General features: G+C 49.8%; 2 protein-coding genes across 2 annotated transcripts; both read right to left on the bottom strand.

The window, feature by feature from the left end:
- Positions 1–1,724: 1,724 nt before the first annotated feature.
- On the bottom strand, positions 1,725–11,596 carry LOC138364467 (ice nucleation protein-like). The gene is made up of 13 exons (XM_069324108.1): positions 10,819–11,596; positions 9,977–10,429; positions 9,441–9,692; positions 8,635–8,970; positions 8,194–8,448; positions 7,400–7,852; positions 6,660–7,115; positions 6,013–6,396; positions 5,623–5,874; positions 4,985–5,359; positions 4,292–4,465; positions 3,825–3,974; positions 1,725–2,662 (listed from the first exon to the last, which is right to left on the bottom strand). Exons 1-13 carry the CDS (start codon positions 11,594–11,596, stop codon positions 1,725–1,727), a joined length of 5,256 nt encoding a protein of 1,751 aa, XP_069180209.1.
- A 460-nt stretch (positions 11,597–12,056) lies between these two features.
- On the bottom strand, positions 12,057–24,015 carry LOC138364466 (mucin-22-like). The gene is made up of 9 exons (XM_069324107.1): positions 24,000–24,015; positions 23,057–23,884; positions 22,443–22,718; positions 20,802–20,981; positions 18,341–18,520; positions 14,915–15,094; positions 13,637–13,786; positions 13,340–13,471; positions 12,057–12,484 (listed from the first exon to the last, which is right to left on the bottom strand). The coding sequence occupies exons 1-9, from the start codon at positions 24,013–24,015 to the stop codon at positions 12,057–12,059; spliced, it is 2,370 nt and encodes a 789-aa protein (XP_069180208.1).
- Between the last annotated feature and the right edge of the window lie 1,346 nt (positions 24,016–25,361).

Below are 25,361 nucleotides of genomic sequence, written 5' to 3'. Positions count from 1 at the left end.
CCACACTGTTCCCACACTGTTCCCACACTGTTCCCACACTGTCCCCATACTGTTCCCACACTGTTCCCACACTGTTCCCTAACTGTTCCCACACTGTTCCCACACTGTTCCCTTACTGTTCCCACACTGTTCCCACACTGTTCCCACACTGTTCCCACACTGTTCCCACACTGTTCCCACACTGTTCCCACACTGTTCCCTCACTGTTCCCATACTGTTCCCACACTGTTCCCACACTGTTCCCACACTGTTCCCACACTGTCCCCATACTGTTCCCACACTGTTCCCACACTGTTCCCACACTGTTCCCACATTGTTCCCATACTGTTCCCACACTGTTCCCACATTGTTCCCACACTGTTCCCTCACTGTCCCCATACTGTTCCCACACTGTTCCCACACTGTTCCCACACTGTTCCCACACTGTTCCCACACTGTTCCCACATTGTTCCCATACTGTTCCCACACTGTTCCCACATTGTTCCCACACTGTTCCCACACTGTTCCCACACTGTTCCCATACTGTTCCCACACTGTTCCCACACTGTTCCCACACTGTTCCCACACTGTTCCCATACTGTTCCCACACTGTTCCCACATTGTTCCCACACTGTTCCCTCACTGTCCCCATACTGTTCCCACACTGTTCCCACACTGTTCCCACATTGTTCCCATACTGTTCCCTCACTGTTCCCACACTGTTCCCACACTGTTCCCACACTGTTCCCACACTGTTCCCACACTGTTCCCTCACTGTTCCCACACTGTTCCCTCACTGTTCCCTCACTGTTCCCTCACTGTTCCCACACTGTTCCCTCACTGTTCCCACACTGTTCCCTCACTGTTCCCTCACTGTTCCCACACTGTTCCCACACTGTTCCCTCACTGTTCCCTCACTGTTCCCTCACTGTTCCCACACTGTTCCCACACTGTTCCCACACTGTTCCCACACTGTTCCCATACTGTTCCCTCACTGTTCCCACACTGTTCCCTCACTGTTCCCACACTGTTCCCACACTGTTCCCACACTGTTCCCACACTGTTCCCACACTGTTCCCTCACTGTTCCCACACTGTTCCCACACTGTTCCCATACTGTTCCCACACTGTTCCCTCACTGTTCCCATACTGTTCCCACACTGTTCCCACACTGTTCCCATACTGTTCCCACACTGTTCCCTCACTGTTCCCTCACTGTTCCCACACTGTTCCCACACTGTTCCCATACTGTTCCCACACTGTTCCCACACTGTTCCCACACTGTTCCCACACTGTTCCCACACTGTTCCCACACTGTTCCCACACTGTGCCCACACTGTTCCCACACTGTTCCCATACTGTTCCCATACTGTTCCCACACTGTTCCCACACTGTTCCCACACTGTTCCCACACTGTGCCCACACTGTTCCCACACTGTTCCCATACTGTTCCCACACTGTTCCCACACTGTTCCCATACTGTTCCCACACTGTTCCCTCACTGTTCCCACACTGTTCCCTCACTGTTCCCATACTGTTCCCACACTGTTCCCACACTGTTCCCTCACTGTTCCCACACTGTTCCCACACTGTTCCCACACTGTTCCCACACTGTTCCCACACTGTTCCCACACTATAATCATCCATCCTGGTCTCATGTGCTTTGATGAATTGTTAATTGCAATTGAATAGGTGTAGGTTTGCAGAGATATGGCCAGGGGGGGGGGGGCGTATGGCAACTGGTGGTCAGGTGGGGGGGTGTGGCCACTGGTGGCCAGGTGGGGTACGTATGGCCACTGGTGGCCAGGTGGGGACGTGTGGCCACTGGTGGCCAGGTGGGGTACGTATGGCCACTGGTGGCCAGGTGGGGACGTGTGGCCACTGGTGGCCAGGTGGGGTACGTATGGCCACTGGTGGCCAGGTGGGGACGTGTGGCCACTGGTGGCCAGGTGGGGGCGTGTGGCAACTGGTGGCCAGGTGGGGACGTGTGGCCACTGGTGGCCAGGTGGGGGCGTGTGGCAACTGGTGGCCAGGTGGGGGTCGTGTTGCCACTGGTGGCCAGGTGGGGGACATGTGGCCACTGGTGGCCAGGTGGGGGCGTATGGCAACTGGTGGCCAGGTGGGGGACGTGTGGCCACTGGTGGCCAGGTGGGGGCGTATGGCAACTGGTGGCCAGGTGGGGGACATGTGGCCACTGGTGGCCAGGTGGGGGGCGTGTGGCCGCTGGTGGCCAGGTGGGGGACATGTGGCCACTGGTGGCCAGGTGGGGGCGTATGGCAACTGGTGGCCAGGTGGGGGACATGTGGCCACTGGTGGCCAGGTGGGGGGCGTGTGGCCACTGGTGGCCAGGTGGGGGACATGTGGCCACTGGTGGCCAGGTGGGGGACGTGTGGCCACTGGTGGCCAGGTGGGGGACGTGTGGCCACTGGTGGCCAGGTGGGGGACATGTGGCCACTGGTGGCCAGGTGGGGGACGTGTGGCCACTGGTGCCCAGGTGGGGGACATGTGGCCACTGGTGGCCAGGTGGGGGACGTGTGGCCACTGGTGGCCAGGTGGGGGACATGTGGCCACTGGTGCCCAGGTGGGGGACGTGTGGCCACACGCCAACTGGTAGTGTTCTCCCCCGCAACCCATACCATGTGTGGTGGTGGTGGAACCTGTACCATATGTGGTGGTGGTGGAACCTGTACCATATGTGGTGGTGGTGGAACCTGTACCATATGTGGTGGTGGAACCTGTACCATATGTGGTGGTGGAATCTGTACCATATGTGGTGGTGGTGGAACCTATACCATATGTGGTAGTGGTGGAACCTGTACCATATGTGGTGGTGGAATATGTACCATATGTGGTGGTGGTGGAACCTATACCACATGTGGTGGTGGTGGAACCTGCACCATATGTGGTGGTGGAACCTGTAATATATGTGGTGGTGGTGGAACCTTTACCATATGTGGTGGTGGTGGAACCTGTACCATATGTGGTGGTGGTGGAACCTGTACCATATGTGGTGGTGGAACCTGTACCATATGTGGTGGTGGTGGAACCTTTACCATATGTGGAGGTGGAACCTGTACCATATGTGGTGGTGGTGGAACCTGTACCATATGTGGTGGTGGTGGAACCTGTACCAAATGTGGTGGTGGTGGAACCTGTACCATATGAGGTGGTGGTGGAACCTGTACCATATGTGATGGTGGTGGAACCTGTACCATATGTGGTGGTGGAACCTGTACCATATGTGGTGGTGGTTGAACCTGTACCATATGTGGTGGTTCTGGAATCTGTACCATATGTGGTGGTGGAATCTGTACCATATGTGGTGGTGTTGGAACCTGTACCATATGTGGTGGTGGTGGAACCTGTACCATATGTGGTGGTGGTGGAACCTGTACCATATGTGGTGGTGGAACCTGTACCATATGTGGTGGTGGTGGAACCTGTACCATATGTGGTGGTAATGGAACCTGTACCATATGTGGTGGTAATGGAACCTGTACCATATCTGGTACATATCATATAATATACACATAATATGTGCACATAATATGTGTACAGTGGAACCTGTACCAAATGTGGTAGTGGAACCTGTACGATATGTGTTGGTGGTGGAACCTGTACCATATATAGTGGTGGTAGAACCTGTGCCATGTGGAGTATTGGTGGAACCTGTACCATATGTGATGTTGGTGGAACCTGTACCATATGTGGTGGTAGAACGAAATCACGTGGTGGTGGAACCTGTACCATATGTGGTGGTGGAACCTGTATCATATGTGGTGGTGGAACCTGTACCATATGTGGTGGTGGAACCTGTACTATATGTGGTAGTGGTGGAACCTGTACCATATGTGGTGGTAATGGAACCTGTACCATATGTGGTGGTGGAACCTGTACCATATGTGGTTGTTTTGGAACCATTACCGTACGTGGTGGTGGTGGAACCTGTACCATATGTTGTTATGGAACCTATACCATATGTGGTGGTGGTGGAACCTGCACCATATATGCTGGTGGTGGAACCTGTACTATATGTTGTGTGGTGGAACCATTACCATATGTGGTGGTGGAACCTGTACCTTATGTGCTGGTGGTGGAACCTGTACCATATGTGGTGGTGGAACCTGCACCATATGTGGTGGTGGTGGAACTTGTACCATATGTGGTGATGGTGGAACCTGTACCATGTGTGGTGGTGGTGGAACCAGTACCATATGTGGTGGTGGTTGAACCAGTACCATATGTGGTGGTGGAACCTGTACCATATGTTGTGGTGGTGGAACCATTACCATATGTGGTGGTGGAATCTGTACCACATGTGGTGGTGGTTGAACCTGTACCATATGTGGTGGTGGAACCAGTACCACATGTGGTGGTGGTTGAACCAGTACCATATATGGTGGTTGAACGTGTACCATATGATGTGGTGGTGGAACCTGTACCATATGTGGTGGTGGTAGAACCAGTACCACATGCAGTGGTGGAACCTGAACCATATGTGGTGGTTGTGGAACCAGTACCATATGTGGTGGTGGACTTTTACCATATGTGGTGGTGGACCTTTACCATATGTGGTGGTGGTGGAACCTGTACCATATATGGTGGTGGTGGAACCAGTACCACATGCGGTGGTGGAACCTGTACCATATGTGGTGGTGGTGGTGGAAACTGTACCATATGTGGTGGTGGAACCTGTAACATATGTGGTGGTGGAACCTGTACCATATGTGGTGGTGGTGGAACCTGTACCATATGTGGTGGTGGTGGAACCTGTGCCATATGTGGTGGTGGTGGAACCAGGACCATATGTGGTGGTGGTTGAACCAGTACCATATGTGATGGTGGAACCTTTACCATATGTGGTGGTGGAACCAGTACCATATGTGGTGGTGGAACCTGTACCATATGTGGTGGTGGTGGAACCTGTACCATATGTGGTGGTGGTGGAACCAGTACCATATGTGGTGGTGGAACAAGTACCATATGTGGTGTGGTGGAAACAGTACCATATGTGGTGGTGGTGGAACCTGTACCATATGTGGTGGTGAAACGTGTACTACATGTGGTGGTGGAACCTTTACCATATGTGGTGGTGGTGGAACAAGTACCACATGCGGTGGTAGAACCTGAACCATATGTGGTGGTGGTGTAACCTGTACCATATGTGGTGGTTTTGGAACAAGTACCACATTTGGTGGTGGAACCTGTACCGTATGTGGTGGTGGAACCTGTACCATATGAAGTGGTGGAACCTGTACCATATGTGGTGGTGGTGGTGGAACCTGTACCATATATGGTGGTGGAACCTGTACCATATGTGGTGGTGGTAGAACCAGTATCACATGTCGTGGTGGAACCTGTACCATATGTGGTGGTGGAACCTGTACCATATGTGGAGGTGGAACCTGTACCATATGTGGTGGTGGTGGAACCTGTACCATATGTGGTGGTGGTGGAACCTGTACCATATGTGGTGGTGGTGGAACCTGTACCATATGTGGTGGTGGAACCTGTACCATATGTAAAGGTGGAACCTGTACCATATGTCGTGTGGTGGAACCTGTACCATATGTGGTGGTGGTGGAACCTGTACCATATATAGTGGTGGTGGAACCTGTACAATATGTGGTGGTGGAACCTGTACCATATTTGGTGGAGGAATCTGTACCATATGTGGCGGTGGTGGAACCTGTACCATATGTGGTGGTGGAACCTGTACCATATGTGGTGGTGGAATCTGTACCATATGTGGTGGTGGTGGAACCTGTATCATATGTGTTGGTGGTGCAACCTGTATCATATGTGTTGCTGGTGGAGCCTGTATCATATGTGTTGGTGGTGGAACCTGTGTCATATGTAGTGGTGGTGGAACCTGTACCATATGTGGTGGTGGAACCTGTACCATATGTGGTGGTGGAACCTGTACCATATGTGATGGTGGTGGAACCTGTATCATATGTGTTGGTGGTGGAACCTGTATCATATGTGTTGGTGGTGGAACCTGTGCCATATGTAGTAGTGGTGGAACCTGTACCATATGTGGTGGTGGAACCTGTACCATATGTGGTGGTGGAACCTGTACCATATGTGATGGTGGTGGAACCTGTATCATATGTGTTGGTGGTGGAACCTGTATCATATGTGTTTGTGGTGGAACTTGTGCCATATGTAATGATGGTGGAACCTGTACCATATGTGGTAGTGGAACCTGTACCAAATGTGGTAGTGGAACCTGTACAATATGTGTTGGTGGTGGAACCTGTACCATATATAGTGGTGGTGGAACCTGTGCCATGTGGAGTATTGGTGGAACCTGTACCATATGTGATGTTGGTGGAAACTGTACCATATGTGGTGGTGGAACCTGTACCATATGTGGTTGTTTTGGAACCATTACCGTACGTGGTGGTGGTGGAACCTGTACCATATGTTGTTATGGAACCTATACCATATGTGGTGGTGGTGGAACCTGTACCATATGTGCTGGTGGTGGAACCTGTACTATATGTTGTGTGGTGGAACCATTACCATATGTGGTGGTGGAACCATTACCATATGTGGTGGTGGAACCTGTACCCTATATGCTGGTGGTGGAACCTGTACCATATGTGGTGGTGGAACCTGCACCATATGTGGTGATGGTGGAACTTGTACCATATGTGGTGATGGTGGAACCTGTACCATATGTGGTGGTGGTGGAACCAGTACCATATATGGTGGTGGTTGAACCAGTACCATATGTGGTGGTGGAATCTGTACCATATGTTGTGGTGGTGGAACCATTACCATATGTGGTGGTGGAATCTGTACCACATGTGGTGGTTGAACCTGTATCATATGTGGTGGTGGAACCTGTACAATATGTGGTGGTGGTTGAACCTGTACCATATGTGGTGGTGGAACCAGTACCACATGTGGTCATGGTTGAACCAGTACCATATGTGGTGGTGGAACGTGTACCATATGATGTGGTGGTGGAACCTGTACCATATGTGGTGGTGGTAGAACCAGTACCACATGTGGTCATGGTTGAACCAGTAACATATGTGGTGGTGGAACGTGTACCATATGATGTGGTGGTGGAACCTGTACCATATGTGGTGGTGGTAGAACCAGTACCACATGTAGTGGTGGAACCTGTACCATATGTGGTGGTGAAACCTTTACAATATGTAGTGGTGAAACCTGTACCATATGTGGTGGTGGTGGAACCAGTACCATATGTGGTGGTGGACCTTTACCATATGTGGTGGTGGTGGAACCTGTACCATATATGGTGGTGGTGGAACCAGTACCACATGCGGTGGTGGAACCTGTACCATATGTGGTAGTGGTGGTGGAAACTGTACCATATGTGGTGGTGGAACCTGTACCATATGTGGTGGTGGAACCAGTACCATATGTGGTGGTGGAACCTGTACCATATGTGGTGGTGGTGGAACCTGTACCATATGTGGTGGTGGTAGAACCAGTACCATATGTGGTGGTGGGACAAGTACCAAATGTGGTGGTGGTGGAACCTGTACCATATGTGGTGGTGAAACGTCTACTATATGTGGTGGTGGAACCTGTACCATATGTGGTGGTGGTGGAACAAGTACCACATGCGGTGGTAGAACCTGAACCATATGTGGTGGTGGTGTAACCTGTACCATATGTGGTGGTTTTGGAACAAGTACCACATTTGGTGGTGGAACCTGTACCGTATATGGTGGTGGAACCTGTACCATATGAGGTGGTGGAACCTGTACCATATGTGGTGGTGGTGGTGGAACCTGTACCATATATGGTGGTGGAACCTGTACCATATGTGGTGGTGGTAGAACCAGTATCACATGTGGTGGTGGAACCTGTACCATATGTGGTGGTGGAACCTGTACCATATGTGGAGGTGGAACCTGTACCATATGTGGTGGTGGTGGAACCTGTACCATATGTGGTGGTGGTGGAACCTGTACCATATGTGGTGGTGGTGGAACCTGTACCATATGTGGTGGTGGAACCTGTACCATATGTGGTGGTGGAACCTGTACCATATGTGGAGGTGGAACCTGTACAATACGTGGTGTGATGGAACCTGTACCATATGTGGTGGTGGTGGAACCTGTACCTTATATGGTGGTGGTGGAACCTGTACCATATGTGGTGGTGGTGGAACCTGTACCATATATAGTGGTGGTGGAACCTGTACAATATGTGGTGGTGGAACCTGTACCATATTTGGTGGAGGAATCTGTACCATATGTGGTGGTGGTGGAACCTGTACCATATGTGGTGGTGGTGGAACCTGTACCATATGTGGTGGTGGAATCTGTACCATATGTGGTGGTGGTGGAACCTGTATCATATGTGTTGGTGGTGCAACCTGTATCATATGTGTTGCTGGTGGAGCCTGTATCATATGTGTTGGTGGTGGAACCTGTGTCATATGTAGTGGTGGTGGAACCTGTACCATATGTGGTGGTGGAACCTGTACCATATGTGGTGGTGGAACCTGTACCATATGTGATGGTGGTGGAACCTGTATCATATGTGTTGGTGGTGGAACCTGTATCATATGTGTTGGTGGTGGAACCTGTGCCATATGTAGTAGTGGTGGAACCTGTACCATATGTGGTGGTGGAACCTGTACCCTATGTGGTGGTGGAACCTGTACCATATGTGATGGTGGTGGAACCTGTATCATATGTGTTGGTGGTGGAACCTGTATCATATGTGTTTGTGGTGGAACCTGTGCCATATGTAATGATGGTGGAACCTGTACCATATGTGGTAGTGGAACCTGTACCAAATGTGGTAGTGGAACCTGTACAATATGTGTTGGTGGTGGAACCTGTACCATATATAGTGGTGGTGGAACCTGTGCCATGTGGAGTATTGGTGGAACCTGTACCATATGTGATGTTGGTGGAAACTGTACCATATGTGGTGGTGGAACCTGTACCATATGTGGTTGTTTTGGAACCATTACCGTACGTGGTGGTGGTGGAACCTGTACCATATGTTGTTATGGAACCTATACCATATGTGGTGGTGGTGGAACCTGTACCATATGTGCTGGTGGTGGAACCTGTACTATATGTTGTGTGGTGGAACCATTACCATATGTGGTGGTGGAACCATTACCATATGTGGTGGTGGAACCTGTACCCTATATGCTGGTGGTGGAACCTGTACCATATGTGGTGGTGGAACCTGCACCATATGTGGTGATGGTGGAACTTGTACCATATGTGGTGATGGTGGAACCTGTACCATATGTGGTGGTGGTGGAACCAGTACCATATATGGTGGTGGTTGAACCAGTACCATATGTGGTGGTGGAATCTGTACCATATGTTGTGGTGGTGGAACCATTACCATATGTGGTGGTGGAATCTGTACCACATGTGGTGGTGGTTGAACCTGTATCATATGTGGTGGTGGAACCTGTACAATATGTGGTGGTGGTTGAACCTGTACCATATGTGGTGGTGGAACCAGTACCACATGTGGTCATGGTTGAACCAGTACCATATGTGGTGGTGGAACGTGTACCATATGATGTGGTGGTGGAACCTGTACCATATGTGGTGGTGGTAGAACCAGTACCACATGTGGTCATGGTTGAACCAGTAACATATGTGGTGGTGGAACGTGTACCATATGATGTGGTGGTGGAACCTGTACCATATGTGGTGGTGGTAGAACCAGTACCACATGTAGTGGTGGAACCTGTACCATATGTGGTGGTGAAACCTTTACAATATGTAGTGGTGAAACCTGTACCATATGTGGTGGTGGTGGAACCAGTACCATATGTGGTGGTGGACCTTTACCATATGTGGTGGTGGTGGAACCTGTACCATATATGGTGGTGGTGGAACCAGTACCACATGCGGTGGTGGAACCTGTACCATATGTGGTAGTGGTGGTGGAAACTGTACCATATGTGGTGGTGGAACCTGTACCATATGTGGTGGTGGAACCAGTACCATATGTGGTGGTGGAACCTGTACCATATGTGGTGGTGGTGGAACCTGTACCATATGTGGTGGTGGTAGAACCAGTACCATATGTGGTGGTGGGACAAGTACCAAATGTGGTGGTGGTGGAACCTGTACCATATGTGGTGGTGAAACGTCTACTATATGTGGTGGTGGAACCTGTACCATATGTGGTGGTGGTGGAACAAGTACCACATGCGGTGGTAGAACCTGAACCATATGTGGTGGTGGTGTAACTTGTACCATATGTGGTGGTTTTGGAACAAGTACCACATTTGGTGGTGGAACCTGTACCGTATATGGTGGTGGAACCTGTACCATATGAGGTGGTGGAACCTGTACCATATGTGGTGGTGGTGGTGGAACCTGTACCATATATGGTGGTGGAACCTGTACCATATGTGGTGGTGGTAGAACCAGTATCACATGTGGTGGTGGAACCTGTACCATATGTGGTGGTGGAACCTGTACCATATGTGGAGGTGGAACCTGTACCATATGTGGTGGTGGTGGAACCTGTACCATATGTGGTGGTGGTGGAACCTGTACCATATGTGGTGGTGGTGGAACCTGTACCATATGTGGTGGTGGAACCTGTACCATATGTGGTGGTGGAACCTGTACCATATGTGGAGGTGGAACCTGTACAATACGTGGTGTGATGGAACCTGTACCATATGTGGTGGTGGTGGAACCTGTACCTTATATGGTGGGGGTGGAACCTGTACCATATGTGGTGGTGGAACCTGTACCATATGTGGTGGAGGAATCTGTACCATATGTGGTGTTGGTGGAACCTATACCATATGTGGTGGTTGTGGAACCTGTACCATATGTGTTGGTTTAATCTGTACCATATGTGGTGGTGGTGGAACCTGTATCATATGTGTTGGTGGTGGAACCTGTATCATATATGTTGGTGGTGGAGCCTGTATCATATGTGTTGGTGGTGGAACCTGTGTCATATGTAGTGGTGGTGGAACCTGTACCATATGTGGTGGTGGAACCTGTATCATATGTGGTGGTGGAACCTGTACCATATGTGATGGTGGTGGAACCTGTATCATATGTGTTTTTGGTGGAACCTGTATCATATGTGTTGGTGGTGGAACCTGTGCTATATGTAGTGGTGGTGGAACCTGTACCATATGAGGTGGTGGAACCTGTACCATATGTGGTGGTGGAACCTGTACCATATGTGATGGTGGTGGAACCTGTATCATATATGTTGGTGGTGGAACCTGTATCATATGTGTTTGAGGTGGAACCTGTATCATATGTGTTTGAGGTGGAACCTGTGCCATATGTAGTGGTGGTGGAACCTGTACCATATGTGGTAGTGGAACCTGTACCAAATGTGGTAGTGGAACCTGTACGATATGTGTTGGTGGTGGAACCTGTACCATATATAGTGGTGGTGGAACCTGTGCCATGTGGAGTATTGGTGGAATCTGTACCATATGTGACGTTGGTGGAACCTGTACCATATGTGGTGGTAGAACCTGTATCACGTGGTGGTGGAACCTGTACCATATGTGGTGGTGGAACCTGTATCATATGTGGTGGTGGAACCTGTACCATATGTGGTGGAGGAACCTGTACTATATGTGGTGGTGGTGGAACCTGTACCATATGTGGTGGTAGTGGAACCTGTACCATATGTGGTGGTGGAACCTGTACCATATGTGGTGGTGCTGGAACCTGTACCATATGTGGTGTTGGTGAAACCTGTACCATATGTGGTGGTGGAACCTGTACCATATGTGGTGGTGGTGGAACGTGTATCATATGTGGTGGTGGTGGAACCTGTACCACATGTGGTGGTGGAACCTATACCATATGTGGTGGTGGAACCAGTACCATATGTGGTGGTGGAACCTGTACCATATGTGGTGGTGGTGGAACCTGCACCATATGTGGTGGTGGTGGAACCAGTACCATATGTGGTGGTGGAATAAGTACCATATGTGGTGGTGGTGGAACCAGTATTATATGTGGTGGTGGTGGAACCTGTACCATATATGGTGGTGGTGGAACCAGTACCACATGTGGTGGTGGAACCTGTACCATATGTGGTGGTGAAACGTGTACTCTATGTGGTGGTGGAACCTGTACCATATGTGGTGGTTGTGGAACAAGTACCACATGTGGTGGTAGAACTTGAACCATATATGGTGGTGGTGTAACCTGTACCATATGTGGTGGTGGTGGAACAAGTACCACATTTGGTGGTGGAACCTGTACCGTATGTGGTGGTGGAACCTGTACCATATGAGGTGGTGGAACCTGTACCATATGTGGTGGTGGTGGTGGAACCTGTACCATATATGGTGGTGGAACCTGTACCATATGTGGTGGTGGTAGAACCAGTATCACATGTGGTGGCGGAAATTGTACCATATGTGGTGGTGGAACCTGTACCATATGTGGTGGTGGTGGAACCTGTACCATATGTGGTGGTGGTGGAATCAATACCATATGTGGTGGTGGTGGAACCAGTAACATATGTAGTGGTGGATCCTGTCCGATATGTGGTGGTGGAACCCGTACCATATGTTGTGGTGGAACCAGTACCATATGTGGTGGTGGAACCAGTACCATATGTGGTGGTGGTGGAACCAGTACCACATGTGGTGGTGGTGGAACCTGTACCATATGAGGTGGAGGAACCTGTACCATATGTGGTGGTGGTGGAACCTTTACCACATGTGGTGGTGGTGGAACCAGTACCACATGTGGTGGTGGAACCTGTACCATATTTGGTGGTGGAACCTGTACCATATGTGGTGGTGGAACCTGTATCACATGTGGTGGTGGTGGAACCTGTACCTTATGTGGTGGTGGTGGAACCTGTACCATATGTGGTGGTGGTGGAACCTGAACCATATGTGGTGGTGGAACCTGTATCATATGTGGTGGTGGTGGAACCTGTACCATAGGTGGTTGTGGTGGAACATGTACCATATGTGGTGGTGGTGGAACCTGTACCATATGTGGTGGAACATGTACCATATGTGGTGGTGGTGGAACCTATACCATATGTGGTGGCGAAACCTGTACCATATGTGGTGGTGGAACCTGTACCATATGTGGTGGTGGTGGAACATGTACCATATGTGGTGGTAGTGGAACCTGTACCATATGTGGTGGTGGTGGAACCTATACCATATGTGGTGGTGGAACCTGTACTATATGTGGTGGTGTTTGAACCTGTACCATATGTGGTGGTGAAACCTGTACCATATGTGGTGGTGGTGGAACCTGTACCATATGTGGTGGTAGAAATTGTACCATATGTGGTGGTCGTGGTGGAACCTGTACCATATGTGGTGGTGGTGGAACCTGTACTATATGTGGTGGTGGTGGAACCTGTACCATATGTGGTGGTGGTGGTGGAACCTGTTCCATATGTGGTGGTGGTGGAACTTGTATCATATGTGGAGGTGGAGGAACCTGTACCATATGTGGTGGTGGTGGAACCTGTACCATATGTGGTGGTGGTGGAACCTGTACCATATGTGGTGGTGGTAGAACCTGTACTATATGTGGTGGTGGAACCTGTACTATATGTGGTGGTGGTGGAACCTGTACCATATATGGTGGTGGTGGAACCTGTACCATATGTGGTGGTGGTGGAACTTGTATCATATGTGGTGGTGGTGGAACCTGTACCATATGTGGTGGTGGAACCTGTGCCATATGTGGTGGTGGTGGAACCTGTACCATATGTGGTGGTGGTGGAACTTGTACCATATGAGGTGGTGGTGGAACCTGTTCCATATGTGGTGGTGGAACCTGTACCATATGTGGTGGTGGTGGAACCTGTACCATATGTGGTGGTTGTGGAACCTGTACCAAATGTGGTGGTCGTGGTGGAACCTGTACCATATGTGGTGGTCGTGGTGGAACCTGTACCATATGTGGTGGTGGTGGAACCTGTACTATATGTAGTGGTGGTGGAACCTGTACCATATGTGGTGGTGGTGGTGGAACCTGTACCATATGTGGTGGTGGTGGAACTTGTACCATATGTGGTGGTGGTGGAACCTGTACCATATGTGGTGGTGGTAGAACCTGTACTATATGTGGTGGTGGAACCTGTACTATATGTGGTGGTGGTGGAACCTGTACCATATGTGGTGGCGGTGGTGGAACCTGTACCATATGTGGTGGTGGTGGTGGAACTTGTATCATATGTAGTGGTGGTGGAACCTGTACCATATGTGGTGGTGGTGGAACCTGTACCATATGTGGTGGTTGTGGAACCTGTACCAAATGTGGTGGTCGTGGTGGAACCTGTACCATATGTGGTGGTCGTGGTGGAACCTGTACCATATGTGGTGGTGGTGGAACCTGTACTATATGTAGTGGTGGTGGAACCTGTACCATATGTGGTGGTGGTGGTGGAACCTGTACCATATGTGGTGGTGGTGGAACTTGTACCATATGTGGTGGTGGTGGAACCTGTACCATATGTGGTGGTGGTAGAACCTGTACTATATGTGGTGGTGGAACCTGTACTATATGTGGTGGTGGTGGAACCTGTACCATATGTGGTGGCGGTGGTGGAACCTGTACCATATGTGGTGGTGGAACTTGTATCATATGTAGTGGTTGTGGAACCTGTACCATATGTGGTGGTGGTGGAACCTCTTCCATATGTGGTGGTGGTGGAACCTGTACCATATGTGGTGGTGGTGGAACCTGTACCATATGTGGTGGTGGAACCTGTACTATATGTGGTGGTGGTGGAACCTGTACCATATGTGGTGGTGGTGGTGGAACCTGTACCATATGTGGTGGTGGTGGAACTTGTACCATATGTGGTGGTGGTGGAACCTGTACCATATGTGGTGGTGGAACCTGTACCATATGTGGTGGTGGTGGATCCTGTACCATATGTGTTGGTGGTGGAACTTGTACCATATGTGGTGGTAATGGAACCTGTACCATATGTGGTGGCTGAACCTGTACCATATGTGGTGGTGGTGGATCCTGTAGCATATATGTTGGTGGTGGAACCTGTACCATATGTGGTGGTGGTGGATCCTGTACCATATAAGTTGGTGGTGGAACCTGTACCATATGTGGTGGTGGTGGATCCTGTACCATATGTGGTGGTGGTGGAACCTGTACCATATGTGGTGGTGGTGGAACCTGTACCATATGTGGTAGTGGTGGAAGCTGTACCATATGTGGTGGTGGAACCTGTACCATATGTTGTGGTGGTGGAACCTGTACCATATGTGGTGGCGGTGGAACCTGTACCATAGGTGGTGGTGGTGGAACATGTACCATATGTGGTGGTGGTAGAACCTGTACCATATGTGATGGTGGTGGAACCAGTAACATATGTAGTGGTGGATCCTGTCCGATATGTGGTGGTGGAACCCTTACCATATGTTGTGGTGGAACCAGTACCATATGTGGTGGTGGTGGAACCAGTACCACATGTGGTGGTGGTGGAACCTGTACCATATGAGGTGGAGGAACCTGTACCATATGTGGTGGTGGTGGAACCTTTACCATATGTGGTGGTGGTGGAACCAGTACCACATGTGGTGGTGGAACCTGTACCATATTTGGTGGTGGAACCTGTACCATATGTGGTGGTGGAACCTGTATCACATGTGGTGGTGGTGGAACCTGTACCTTATGTGGTGGTGGTGGAACCTGTACCATATGTGGTGGTGGTGGAACCTGAACCATATGTGGTGGTGGAACCTGTATCATATGTGGTGGTGGTGGAACCTGTACCATAGGTGGTTGTGGTGGAACATGTACCATATGTGGTGGTGGTGGAACCTGTACCATATGTGGTGGAACATGTACCATATGTGGTGGTGGTGGAACCTGTACCATATGTGGTGGCGAAACCTGTACCATATGTGGTGGTGGTGGAACCTGTACCATATGTGGTGGTGGTGGAACATGTACCATATGTGGTTGTGGTGGAACCTGTACCATATGTGGTGGTGGTGGAACCTATACCATATGTGGTGGTGGAACCTGTACTATATGTGGTGGTGTTTGAACCTGTACCATATGTGGTGGTGAAACCTGTACCATATGTGGTGGTGGTGGAACCTGTACCATATGTGGTGGTGGAACCTGTACCATATGTGGTGGTCGTGGTGGAACCTGTACCATATGTGGTGGTGGTGGAACCTGTACTATATGTGGTGGTGGTGGAACCTGTACCATATGTGGTGGTGGTGGTGGAACCTGTTCCATATGTGGTGGTGGTGGAACTTGTATCATATGTGGTGGTGGAGAAACCTGTACCATATGTGGTGGTGGTGGAACCTGTACCATATGTGGTGGTGGTGGAACCTGTACCATATGTGGTGGTGGTAGAACCTGTACTATATGTGGTGGTGGAACCTGTACTATATGTGGTGGTGGTGGAACCTGAACCATATGTGGTGGTGGTGGAACCTGTACCATATGTGGTGGTGGTGGAACTTGTATCATATGTGGTGGTGGTGGAACCTGTACCATATGTGGTGGTGGAACCTGTGCCATATGTGGTGGTGGTGGAACCTGTACCGTATGTGGTGGTGGTGGAACTTGTACCATATGTGGTGGTGGTGGAACCTGTTCCATATGTGGTGGTGGAACCTGTACCATATGTGGTGGTGGTGGAACCTGTACCATATGTGGTGGTTGTGGAACCTGTACCAAATGTGGTGGTCGTGGTGGAACCTGTACCATATGTGGTGGTCGTGGTGGAACCTGTACCATAGGTGGTTGTGGTGGAACATGTACCATATGTGGTGGTGGTGGAACCTGTACCATATGTGGTGGAACATGTACCATATGTGGTGGTGGTGGAACCTGTACCATATGTGGTGGCGAAACCTGTACCATATGTGGTGGTGGTGGAACCTGTACCATATGTGGTGGTGGTGGAACATGTACCATATGTGGTGGTGGTGGAACCTGTACCATATGTGGTGGTGGTGGAACCTATACCATATGTGGTGGTGGAACCTGTACTATATGTGGTGGTGTTTGAACCTGTACCATATGTGGTGGTGAAACCTGTACCATATGTGGTGGTGGTGGAACCTGTACCATATGTGGTGGTGGAACCTGTACCATATGTGGTGGTCGTGGTGGAACCTATACCATATGTGGTGGTGGTGGAACCTGTACTATATGTGGTGGTGGTGGAACCTGTACCATATGTGGTGGTGGGGGTGGAACCTGTTCCATATGTGGTGGTGGTGGAACTTGTATCATATGTGGTGGTGGAGGAACCTGTACCATATGTGGTGGTGGTGGAACCTGTACCATATGTGGTGGTGGTGGAACCTGTACCATATGTGGTGGTGGTAGAACCTGTACTATATGTGGTGGTGGAACCTGTACTATATGTGGTGGTGGTGGAACCTGTACCATATGTGGTGGTGGTGGAACCTGTACCATATGTGGTGGTGGTGGAACTTGTATCATATGTGGTGGTGGTGGAACCTGTACCATATGTGGTGGTGGAACCTGTGCCATATGTGGTGGTGGTGGAACCTGTACCATATGTGGTGGTGGTGGAACTTGTACCATATGTGGTGGTGGTGGAACCTGTTCCATATGTGGTGGTGGAACCTGTACCATATGTGGTGGTGGTGGAACCTGTACCATATGTGGTGGTTGTGGAACCTGTACCAAATGTGGTGGTCGTGGTGGAACCTGTACCATATGTGGTGGTCGTGGTGGAACCTGTACCATATGTGGTGGTGGTGGAACCTGTACTGTATGTAGTGGTGGTGGAACCTGTACCATATGTGGTGGTGGTGGTGGAACCTGTACCATATGTGGTGGTGGTGGAACTTGTACCATATGTGGTGGTGGTGGAACCTGTACCATATGTGGTGGTGGTGGAACCTGTACCATATGTGGTGGTGGTAGAACCTGTACTATATGTGGTGGTGGAACCTGTACTATATGTGGTGGTGGTGGAACCTGTACCATATGTAGTGGCGGTGGTGGAACCTGTACCATATGTGGTGGTGGTGGTGGAACTTGTATCATATGTAGTGGTGGTGGAACCTGTACCATATGTGGTGGTGGTGGAACCTCTTCCATATGTGGTGGTGGTGGAACCTGTACCATATGTGGTGGTGGTGGAACCTGTACCATATGTGGTGGTGGAACCTGTACTATATGTGGTGGTGGTGGAACCTGTACCATATGTGGTGGTGGTGGTGGAACCTGTACTATATGTGGTGGTGGTGGAACTTGTACCATATGTGGTGGTGGTGGAACCTGTACCATATGTGGTGGTGGAACCTGTACCATATGTGGTGGTGGTGGATCCTGTACCATATGTGTTGGTGGTGGAACTTGTACCATATGTGGTGGTAATGGAACCTGTACCATATGTGGTGGCTGAACCTGTACCATATGTGGTGGTGGTGGATCCTGTAGCATATATGTTGGTGGTGGAACCTGTACCATATGTGGTGGTGGTGGATCCTGTACCATATAAGTTGGTGGTGGAACCTGTACCATATGTGGTGGTGGTGGATCCTGTACCATATGTGGTGGTGGTGGAACCTGTACCATATGTGGTAGTGGTGGAACCTGTACCATATGTGGTAGTGGTGGAACCTGTACCATATGTGGTGGTGGTGGAAGCTGTACCATATGTGGTGGTGGAACCTGTACCATATGTTGTGGTGGTGGAACCTGTACCATATGTGGTGGCGGTGGAACCTGTACCATAGGTGGTGGTGGAACATGTACCATATGTGGTGGTGGTAGAACCTGTACCATATGTGGTGGTGGTGGAACCAGTAACATATGTAGTGGTGGATCCTGTCCGATATGTGGTGGTGGAACCCGTACCATATGTTGTGGTGGAACCAGTACCATATGTGGTGGTGGAACCAGTACCATATGTGGTGGTGGTGGAACCAGTACCACATGTGGTGGTGGTGGAACCTGTACCATATGAGGTGGAGGAACCTGTACCATATGTGGTGGTGGTGGAACCTTTACCATATGTGGTGGTGGTGGAACCAGTACCACATGTGGTGGTGGAACCTGTACCATATTTGGTGGTGGAACCTGTACCATATGTGGTGGTGGAACCTGTATCACATGTGGTGGTGGTGGAACCTGTACCTTATGTGGTGGTGGTGGAACCTGTACCATATGTGGTGGTGGTGGAACCTGAACCATATGTGGTGGTGGAACCTGTATCATATGTGGTGGTGGTGGAACCTGTACCATAGGTGGTTGTGGTGGAACATGTACCATATGTGGGGGTGGTGGAACCTGTACCATATGTGGTGGAACATGTACCATATGTGGTGGTGGTGGAACCTGTACCATATGTGGTGGCGAAACCTGTAACATATGTGGTGGTGGTGGAACCTGTACCATATGTGGTGGTGGTGGAACATGTACTATATGTGGTGGTGGTGGAACCTGTACCATATGTGGTGGTGGTGGAACCTATACCATATGTGGTGGTGGAACCTGTACTATATGTGGTGGTGTTTGAACCTGTACCATATGTGGTGGTGAAACCTGTACCATATGTGGTGGTGGTGGAACCTGTACCATATGTGGTGGTGGAACCTGTACCATATGTGGTGGTCGTGGTGGAACCTGTACCATATGTGGTGGTGGTGGAACCTGTACTATATGTGGTGGTGGTGGAACCTGTACCATGTGTGGTGGTGGTGGTGGAACCTGTTCCATATGTGGTGGTGGTGGAACTTGTATCATATGTGGTGGTGGAGGAACCTGTACCATGTGGTGGTGGTGGAACCTGTACCATATGTGGTGGTGGTGGAACCTGTACCATATGTGGTGGTGGTAGAACCTGTACTATATGTGGTGGTGGAACCTGTACTATATGTGGTGGTGGTGGAACCTGTACCATATGTGGTGGTGGTGGAACCTGTACCATATGTGGTGGTGGTGGAACTTGTATCATATGTGGTGGTGGTGGAACCTGTACCATATGTGGTGGTGGAACCTGTGCCATATGTGGTGGTGGTGGAACCTGTACCATATGTGGTAATGGTGGAACTTGTACCATATGTGGTGGTGGTGGAACCTGTTCCATATGTGGTGGTGGAACCTGTACCATATGTGGTGGTGGTGGAACCTGTACCATATGTGGTGGTTGTAGAACCTGTACCAAATGTGGTGGTCGTGGTGGAACCTGTACCATATGTGGTGGTCGTGGTGGAACCTGTACCATATGTGGTGGTGGTGGAACCTGTACTATATGTAGTGGTGGTGGAACCTGTACCATATGTGGTGGTGGTGGTGGAACCTGTACGATATGTGGTGGTGGTGGAACCTGTACCATATGTGGTGGTGGTGGAACCTGTACCATATGTGGTGGTGGTAGAACCTGTACTATATGTGGTGGTGGAACCTGTACTATATGTGGTGGTGGTGGAACCTGTACCATATGTGGTGGTGGTGGTGGAACCTGTACCATATGTGGTGGTGGTGGTGGAACTTGTATCATATGTAGTGGTGGTGGAACCTGTACCATATGTGGTGGTGGTGGAACCTCTTCCATATTTGGTGGTGGTGGAACCTGTACCATATGTGGTGGTGGTGGAACCTGTACCATATGTGGTGGTGGAACCTGTACTATATGTGGTGGTGGTGGAACCTGTACCATATGTGGTGGTGGTGGTGGAACCTGTACCATATGTGGTGGTGGTGGAACTTGTACCATATGTGGTGGTGGTGGAACCTGTACCATATGTAGTGGTGGAACCTGTACCATATGTGGTGGTGGTGGATCCTGTACCATATGTGTTGGTGGTGGAACTTGTACCATATGTGGTGGTAATGGAACCTGTACCATATGTGGTGGCTGAACCTGTACCATATGTGGTGGTGGTGGATCCTGTAGCATATATGTTGGTGGTGGAACCTGTACCATATGTGGTGGTGGTGGATCCTGTACCATATAAGTTGGTGGTGGAACCTGTACCATATGTGGTGGTGGTGGATCCTGTACCATATGTGGTGGTGGTGGAACCTGTACCATATGTGGTGGTGGTGGAACCTGTACCATATGTGGTAGTGGTGGAACCTGTACCATATGTGGTGGTGGTGGAAGCTGTACCATATGTGGTGGTGGAACCTGTACCATATGTTGTGGTGGTGGAACCTGTACCATATGTGGTGGCGGTGGAACCTGTACCATAGGTGGTGGTGGTGGAACATGTACCATATGTGGTGGTGGTAGAACCTGTACCATATGTGGTGGTGGTGGAACCTGTACCATATGTGGTGGTGGTGGAACCTGTACCATATGTGGTGGTGGAACCTGTACCATTTATGGTGGTGGTGGATCCTGTACCATATGTAGTGGTGGTGGAACTTGTACCATATGTGGTGGTGGTGGAACCTGTACCATATGTGGTGGCTGAACCTTTACCATATGTGGTGGTGGTGGAACCTGTACCATATGTGTTGTTGGTGGAACCCGTACCATATGTGTTGGTGGTGGAACCTGTACCATATGTGGTGGTGGAACCTATGCCATATGTGGTGGTGGTGGAACCTGTACCATATGTGGTGGTGGTGGAACCTGTACCATATGTGGTGGTGGAACCAGTACCATATGTGGTGGTGGTGGAACCAGTACCACATGTGGTGGTGGTGGAACCTGTACCATATGAGGTGGAGGAACCTGTACCATATATGGTGGTGGTGTAACCTGTATCATATGTGGTGGTGGTGGAACCTGTACCATAGGTGGTGGTGGTGGAACATGTACCATATGTGGTGGTGGTGGAACCTGTACCATATGTGGTGATGGTGGAACATGTACCATATGTGGTGGTGGTGGAACATGTACCATATGTGGTGGCGAAACCTGTACCATATGTGGTGGTGGTGGAACCTGTACCATATGTGGTGGTGGTGGAACATGTACCATATGTGGTGGTGGTGGATCCTGTACCATATGTGGTGGTGGTGGAACCTATACCATATGTGGTGGTGGAACCTGTACTATATGTGGTGGTGTTTGAACCTGTACCATATGTGGTGGTGGAACCTGTACCATATGTGGTGGTGGTGGAACCTCTACCATATGTGGTGGTGGAACCTGTACCATATGTGGTGGTCGTGGTCGAACCTGTACCATATGTGGTGGTGGTGGAACCTGTACTATATGTGGTGGTGGTGGAACCTGTACCATATGTGGTGGTGGTGGTGGAACGTGTTCCATATGTGGTGGTGGGGGAACTTGTATCATATGTGGTGGTGGTGGAACCTGTACCATATGTGGTGGTGGTGGAACCTGTACCATATGTGGTGGTGGTGGAACCTGTACCATATGTGGTGGTGGTAGAACCTGTACTATATGTGGTGGTGGAACCTGTACCATATGTGGTGGTGGTGGAACCTGTACCATATGTGGTGGTGGTAGAACCTGTACTATATGTGGTGGTGGAACCTGTACCATATGTGGTGGTGGTCGAACCTGTACCATATGTGGTGGTGGTGGAACTTGTATCATATGTGGTGGTGGTGGAACCTGTACCATATGTGGTGTTGGAACCTGTGCCATATGTGGTGGTGGTGGAACCTGTACCATATGTGCTGGTGGAACCTGTACCATATGTGGTGGTGGTGGTGGAACCTGTACCATATATGGTGGTGGAACCTGTACCATATGTGGTGGTGGTAGAACCAGTATCACATGTCGTGGTGGAACCTGTACCATATGTGGTGGTGGAACCTGTACCGTATGTGGTGGTGGAACCTGTACCATATGAAGTGGTGGAACCTGTACCATATGTGGTGGTGGTGGTGGAACCTGTACCATATATGGTGGTGGAACCTGTACCATATGTGGTGGTGGTAGAACCAGTATCACATGTCGTGGTGGAACCTGTACCATATGTGGTGGTGGAACCTGTACCATATGTGGAGGTGGAACCTGTACCATATGTGGTGGTGGTGGAACCTGTACCATATGTGGTGGTGGTGGAACCTGTACCATATGTGGTGGTGGAACCTGTACCATAAGTAAAGGTGGAACCTGTACCATATGTCGTGTGGTGGAACCTGTACCATATGTGGTGGTGGTGGAACCTGTACCATATATAGTGGTGGTGGAACCTGTACAATATGTGGTGGTGGAACCTGTACCATATTTGGTGGAGGAATCTGTACCATATGTGGTGGTGGTGGAACCTGTACCATATGTGGTGGTGGTGGAACCTGTACCATATGTGGTGGTGGAATCTGTACCATATGTGGTGGTGGTGGAACCTGTATCATATGTGTTGGTGGTGCAACCTGTATCATATGTGTTGCTGGTGGAGCCTGTATCATATGTGTTGGTGGTGGAACCTGTGTCATATGTAGTGGTGGTGGAACCTGTACCATATGTGGTGGTGGAACCTGTACCATATGTGGTGGTGGAATTTGTACCATATGTGATGGTGGTGGAACCTGTATCATATGTGTTGGTGGTGGAACCTGTATCATATGTGTTGGTGGTGGAACCTGTGCCATATGTAGTAGTGGTGGAACCTGTACCATATGTGGTGGTGGAACCTGTACCATATGTGGTGGTGGAACCTGTACCATATGTGATGGTGGTGGAACCTGTATCATATGTGTTGGTGGTGGAACCTGTATCATATGTGTTTGTGGTGGAACCTGTGCCATATGTAGTGATGGTGGAACCTGTACCATATGTGGTAGTGGAACCTGTACCAAATGTGGTAGTGGAACCTGTACAATATGTGTTGGTGGTGGAACCTGTACCATATATAGTGGTGGTGGAACCTGTGCCATGTGGAGTATTGGTGGAACCTGTACCATATGTGATGTTGGTGGAAACTGTACCATATGTGGTGGTGGAACCTGTACCATATGTGGTTGCTTTGGAACCATTACCGTACGTGGTGGTGGTGGAACCTGTACCATATGTTGTTATGGAACCTATACCATATGTGGTGGTGGTGGAACCTGTACCATATGTGCTGGTGGTGGAACCTGTACTATATGTTGTGTGGTGGAACCATTACCATACGTGGTGGTGGAACCATTACCATATGTGGTGGTGGAACCTGTACCCTATATGCTGGTGGTGGAACCTGTACCATATGTGGTGGTGGAACCTGCACCATATGTGGTGATGGTGGAACTTGTACCATATGTGGTGATGGTGGAACCTGTACCATATGTGGTGGTGGTGGAACCAGTACCATATATGGTGGTGGTTGAACCAGTACCATATGTGGTGGTGGAATCTGTACCATATGTTGTGGTGGTGGAACCATTACCATATGTGGTGGTGGAATCTGTACCACATGTGGTGGTGGTTCAACCTGTATCATATGTGGTGGTGGAACCTGTACAATATGTGGTGGTGGTTGAACCTGTACCATATGTGGTGGTGGAACCAGTACCACATGTGGTCATGGTTGAACCAGTACCATATGTGATGGTGGAACGTGTACCATATGATGTGGTGGTGGAACCTGTACCATATGTGTTGGTTTAATCTGTACCATATGTGGTGGTGGTGGAACCTGTATCATATGTGTTGGTGGTGGAACCTGTATCATATATGTTGGTGGTGGAGCCTGTATCATATGTGTTGGTGGTGGAACCTGTGTCATATGTAGTGGTGGTGGAACCTGTACCATATGTGGTGGTGGAACCTGTATCATATGTGGTGGTGGAACCTGTACCATATGTGATGGTGGTGGAACCTGTATCATATGTGTTTTTGGTGGAACCTGCATCATATGTGTTGGTGGTGGAACCTGTGCTATATGTAGTGGTGGTGGAACCTGTACCATATGAGGTGGTGGAACCTGTACCATATGTGGTGGTGGAACCTGTACCATATGTGATGGTGGTGGAACCTGTATCATATATGTTGGTGGTGGAACCTGTATCATATGTGTTTGAGGTGGAACCTGTATCATATGTGTTTGAGGTGGAACCTGTGCCATATGTAGTGGTGGTGGAACCTGTACCATATGTGGTAGTGGAACCTGTACCAAATGTGGTAGTGGAACATGTACGATATGTGTTGGTGGTGGAACCTGTACCATATATAGTGGTGGTGCAACCTGTGCCATGTGGAGTATTGGTGGAACCTGTACCATATGTGACGTTGGTGGAACCCGTACCATATGTGGTGGTAGAACCTGTATCACGTGGTGGTGGAACCTGTACCATATGTGGTGGTGGAACCTGTATCATATGTGGTGGTGGAACCTGTACCATATGTGGTGGAGGAACCTGTACTATATGTGGTGGTGGTGGAACCTGTACCATATGTGGTGGTAGTGGAACCTGTACCATATGTGGTGGTGGAACCTGTACCATATGTGGTGGTGGTGGAACCTGTACCATATGTGGTGGTGGTGAAACCTGTACC

The sequence above is a fragment of the Procambarus clarkii genome, chromosome 13 (assembly GCF_040958095.1).
Source record: "Procambarus clarkii isolate CNS0578487 chromosome 13, FALCON_Pclarkii_2.0, whole genome shotgun sequence".
Lineage (NCBI taxonomy): Eukaryota > Metazoa > Arthropoda > Malacostraca > Decapoda > Cambaridae > Procambarus > Procambarus clarkii.
The sequence above is the reverse complement of the archived record's forward strand: the minus strand, read 5'-3'. Positions and strand labels throughout refer to the sequence as shown.

Coding starts and splice junctions, on each gene's coding strand:
- LOC138364467 (XM_069324108.1), bottom strand. CDS start 11,596: ATGGTACAGGTTCCACCACCACCACATATAGTACAGGTTCCTCCACCA. Junction 6,397..6,659: donor TTCCACCACCACCACATATG/GTACAGGTTCCA, acceptor CATATGGTACAG/GTTCCACCACCACCACGTAC. Junction 5,875..6,012: donor AGGTTCCACCACCACATATG/GTACAGGTTCCA, acceptor CATATGGTACAG/GTTCCACCACCACATATGGT.
- LOC138364466 (XM_069324107.1), bottom strand. Junction 18,521..20,801: donor AGGTTCAGCCACCACATATG/GTACAGGTTCCA, acceptor CATATGGTACAG/GTTCCACCACCACCACATAT. Junction 12,485..13,339: donor CACCACCACCACCACATATG/GTACAGGTTCCA, acceptor CATATCGGACAG/GATCCACCACTACATATGTT.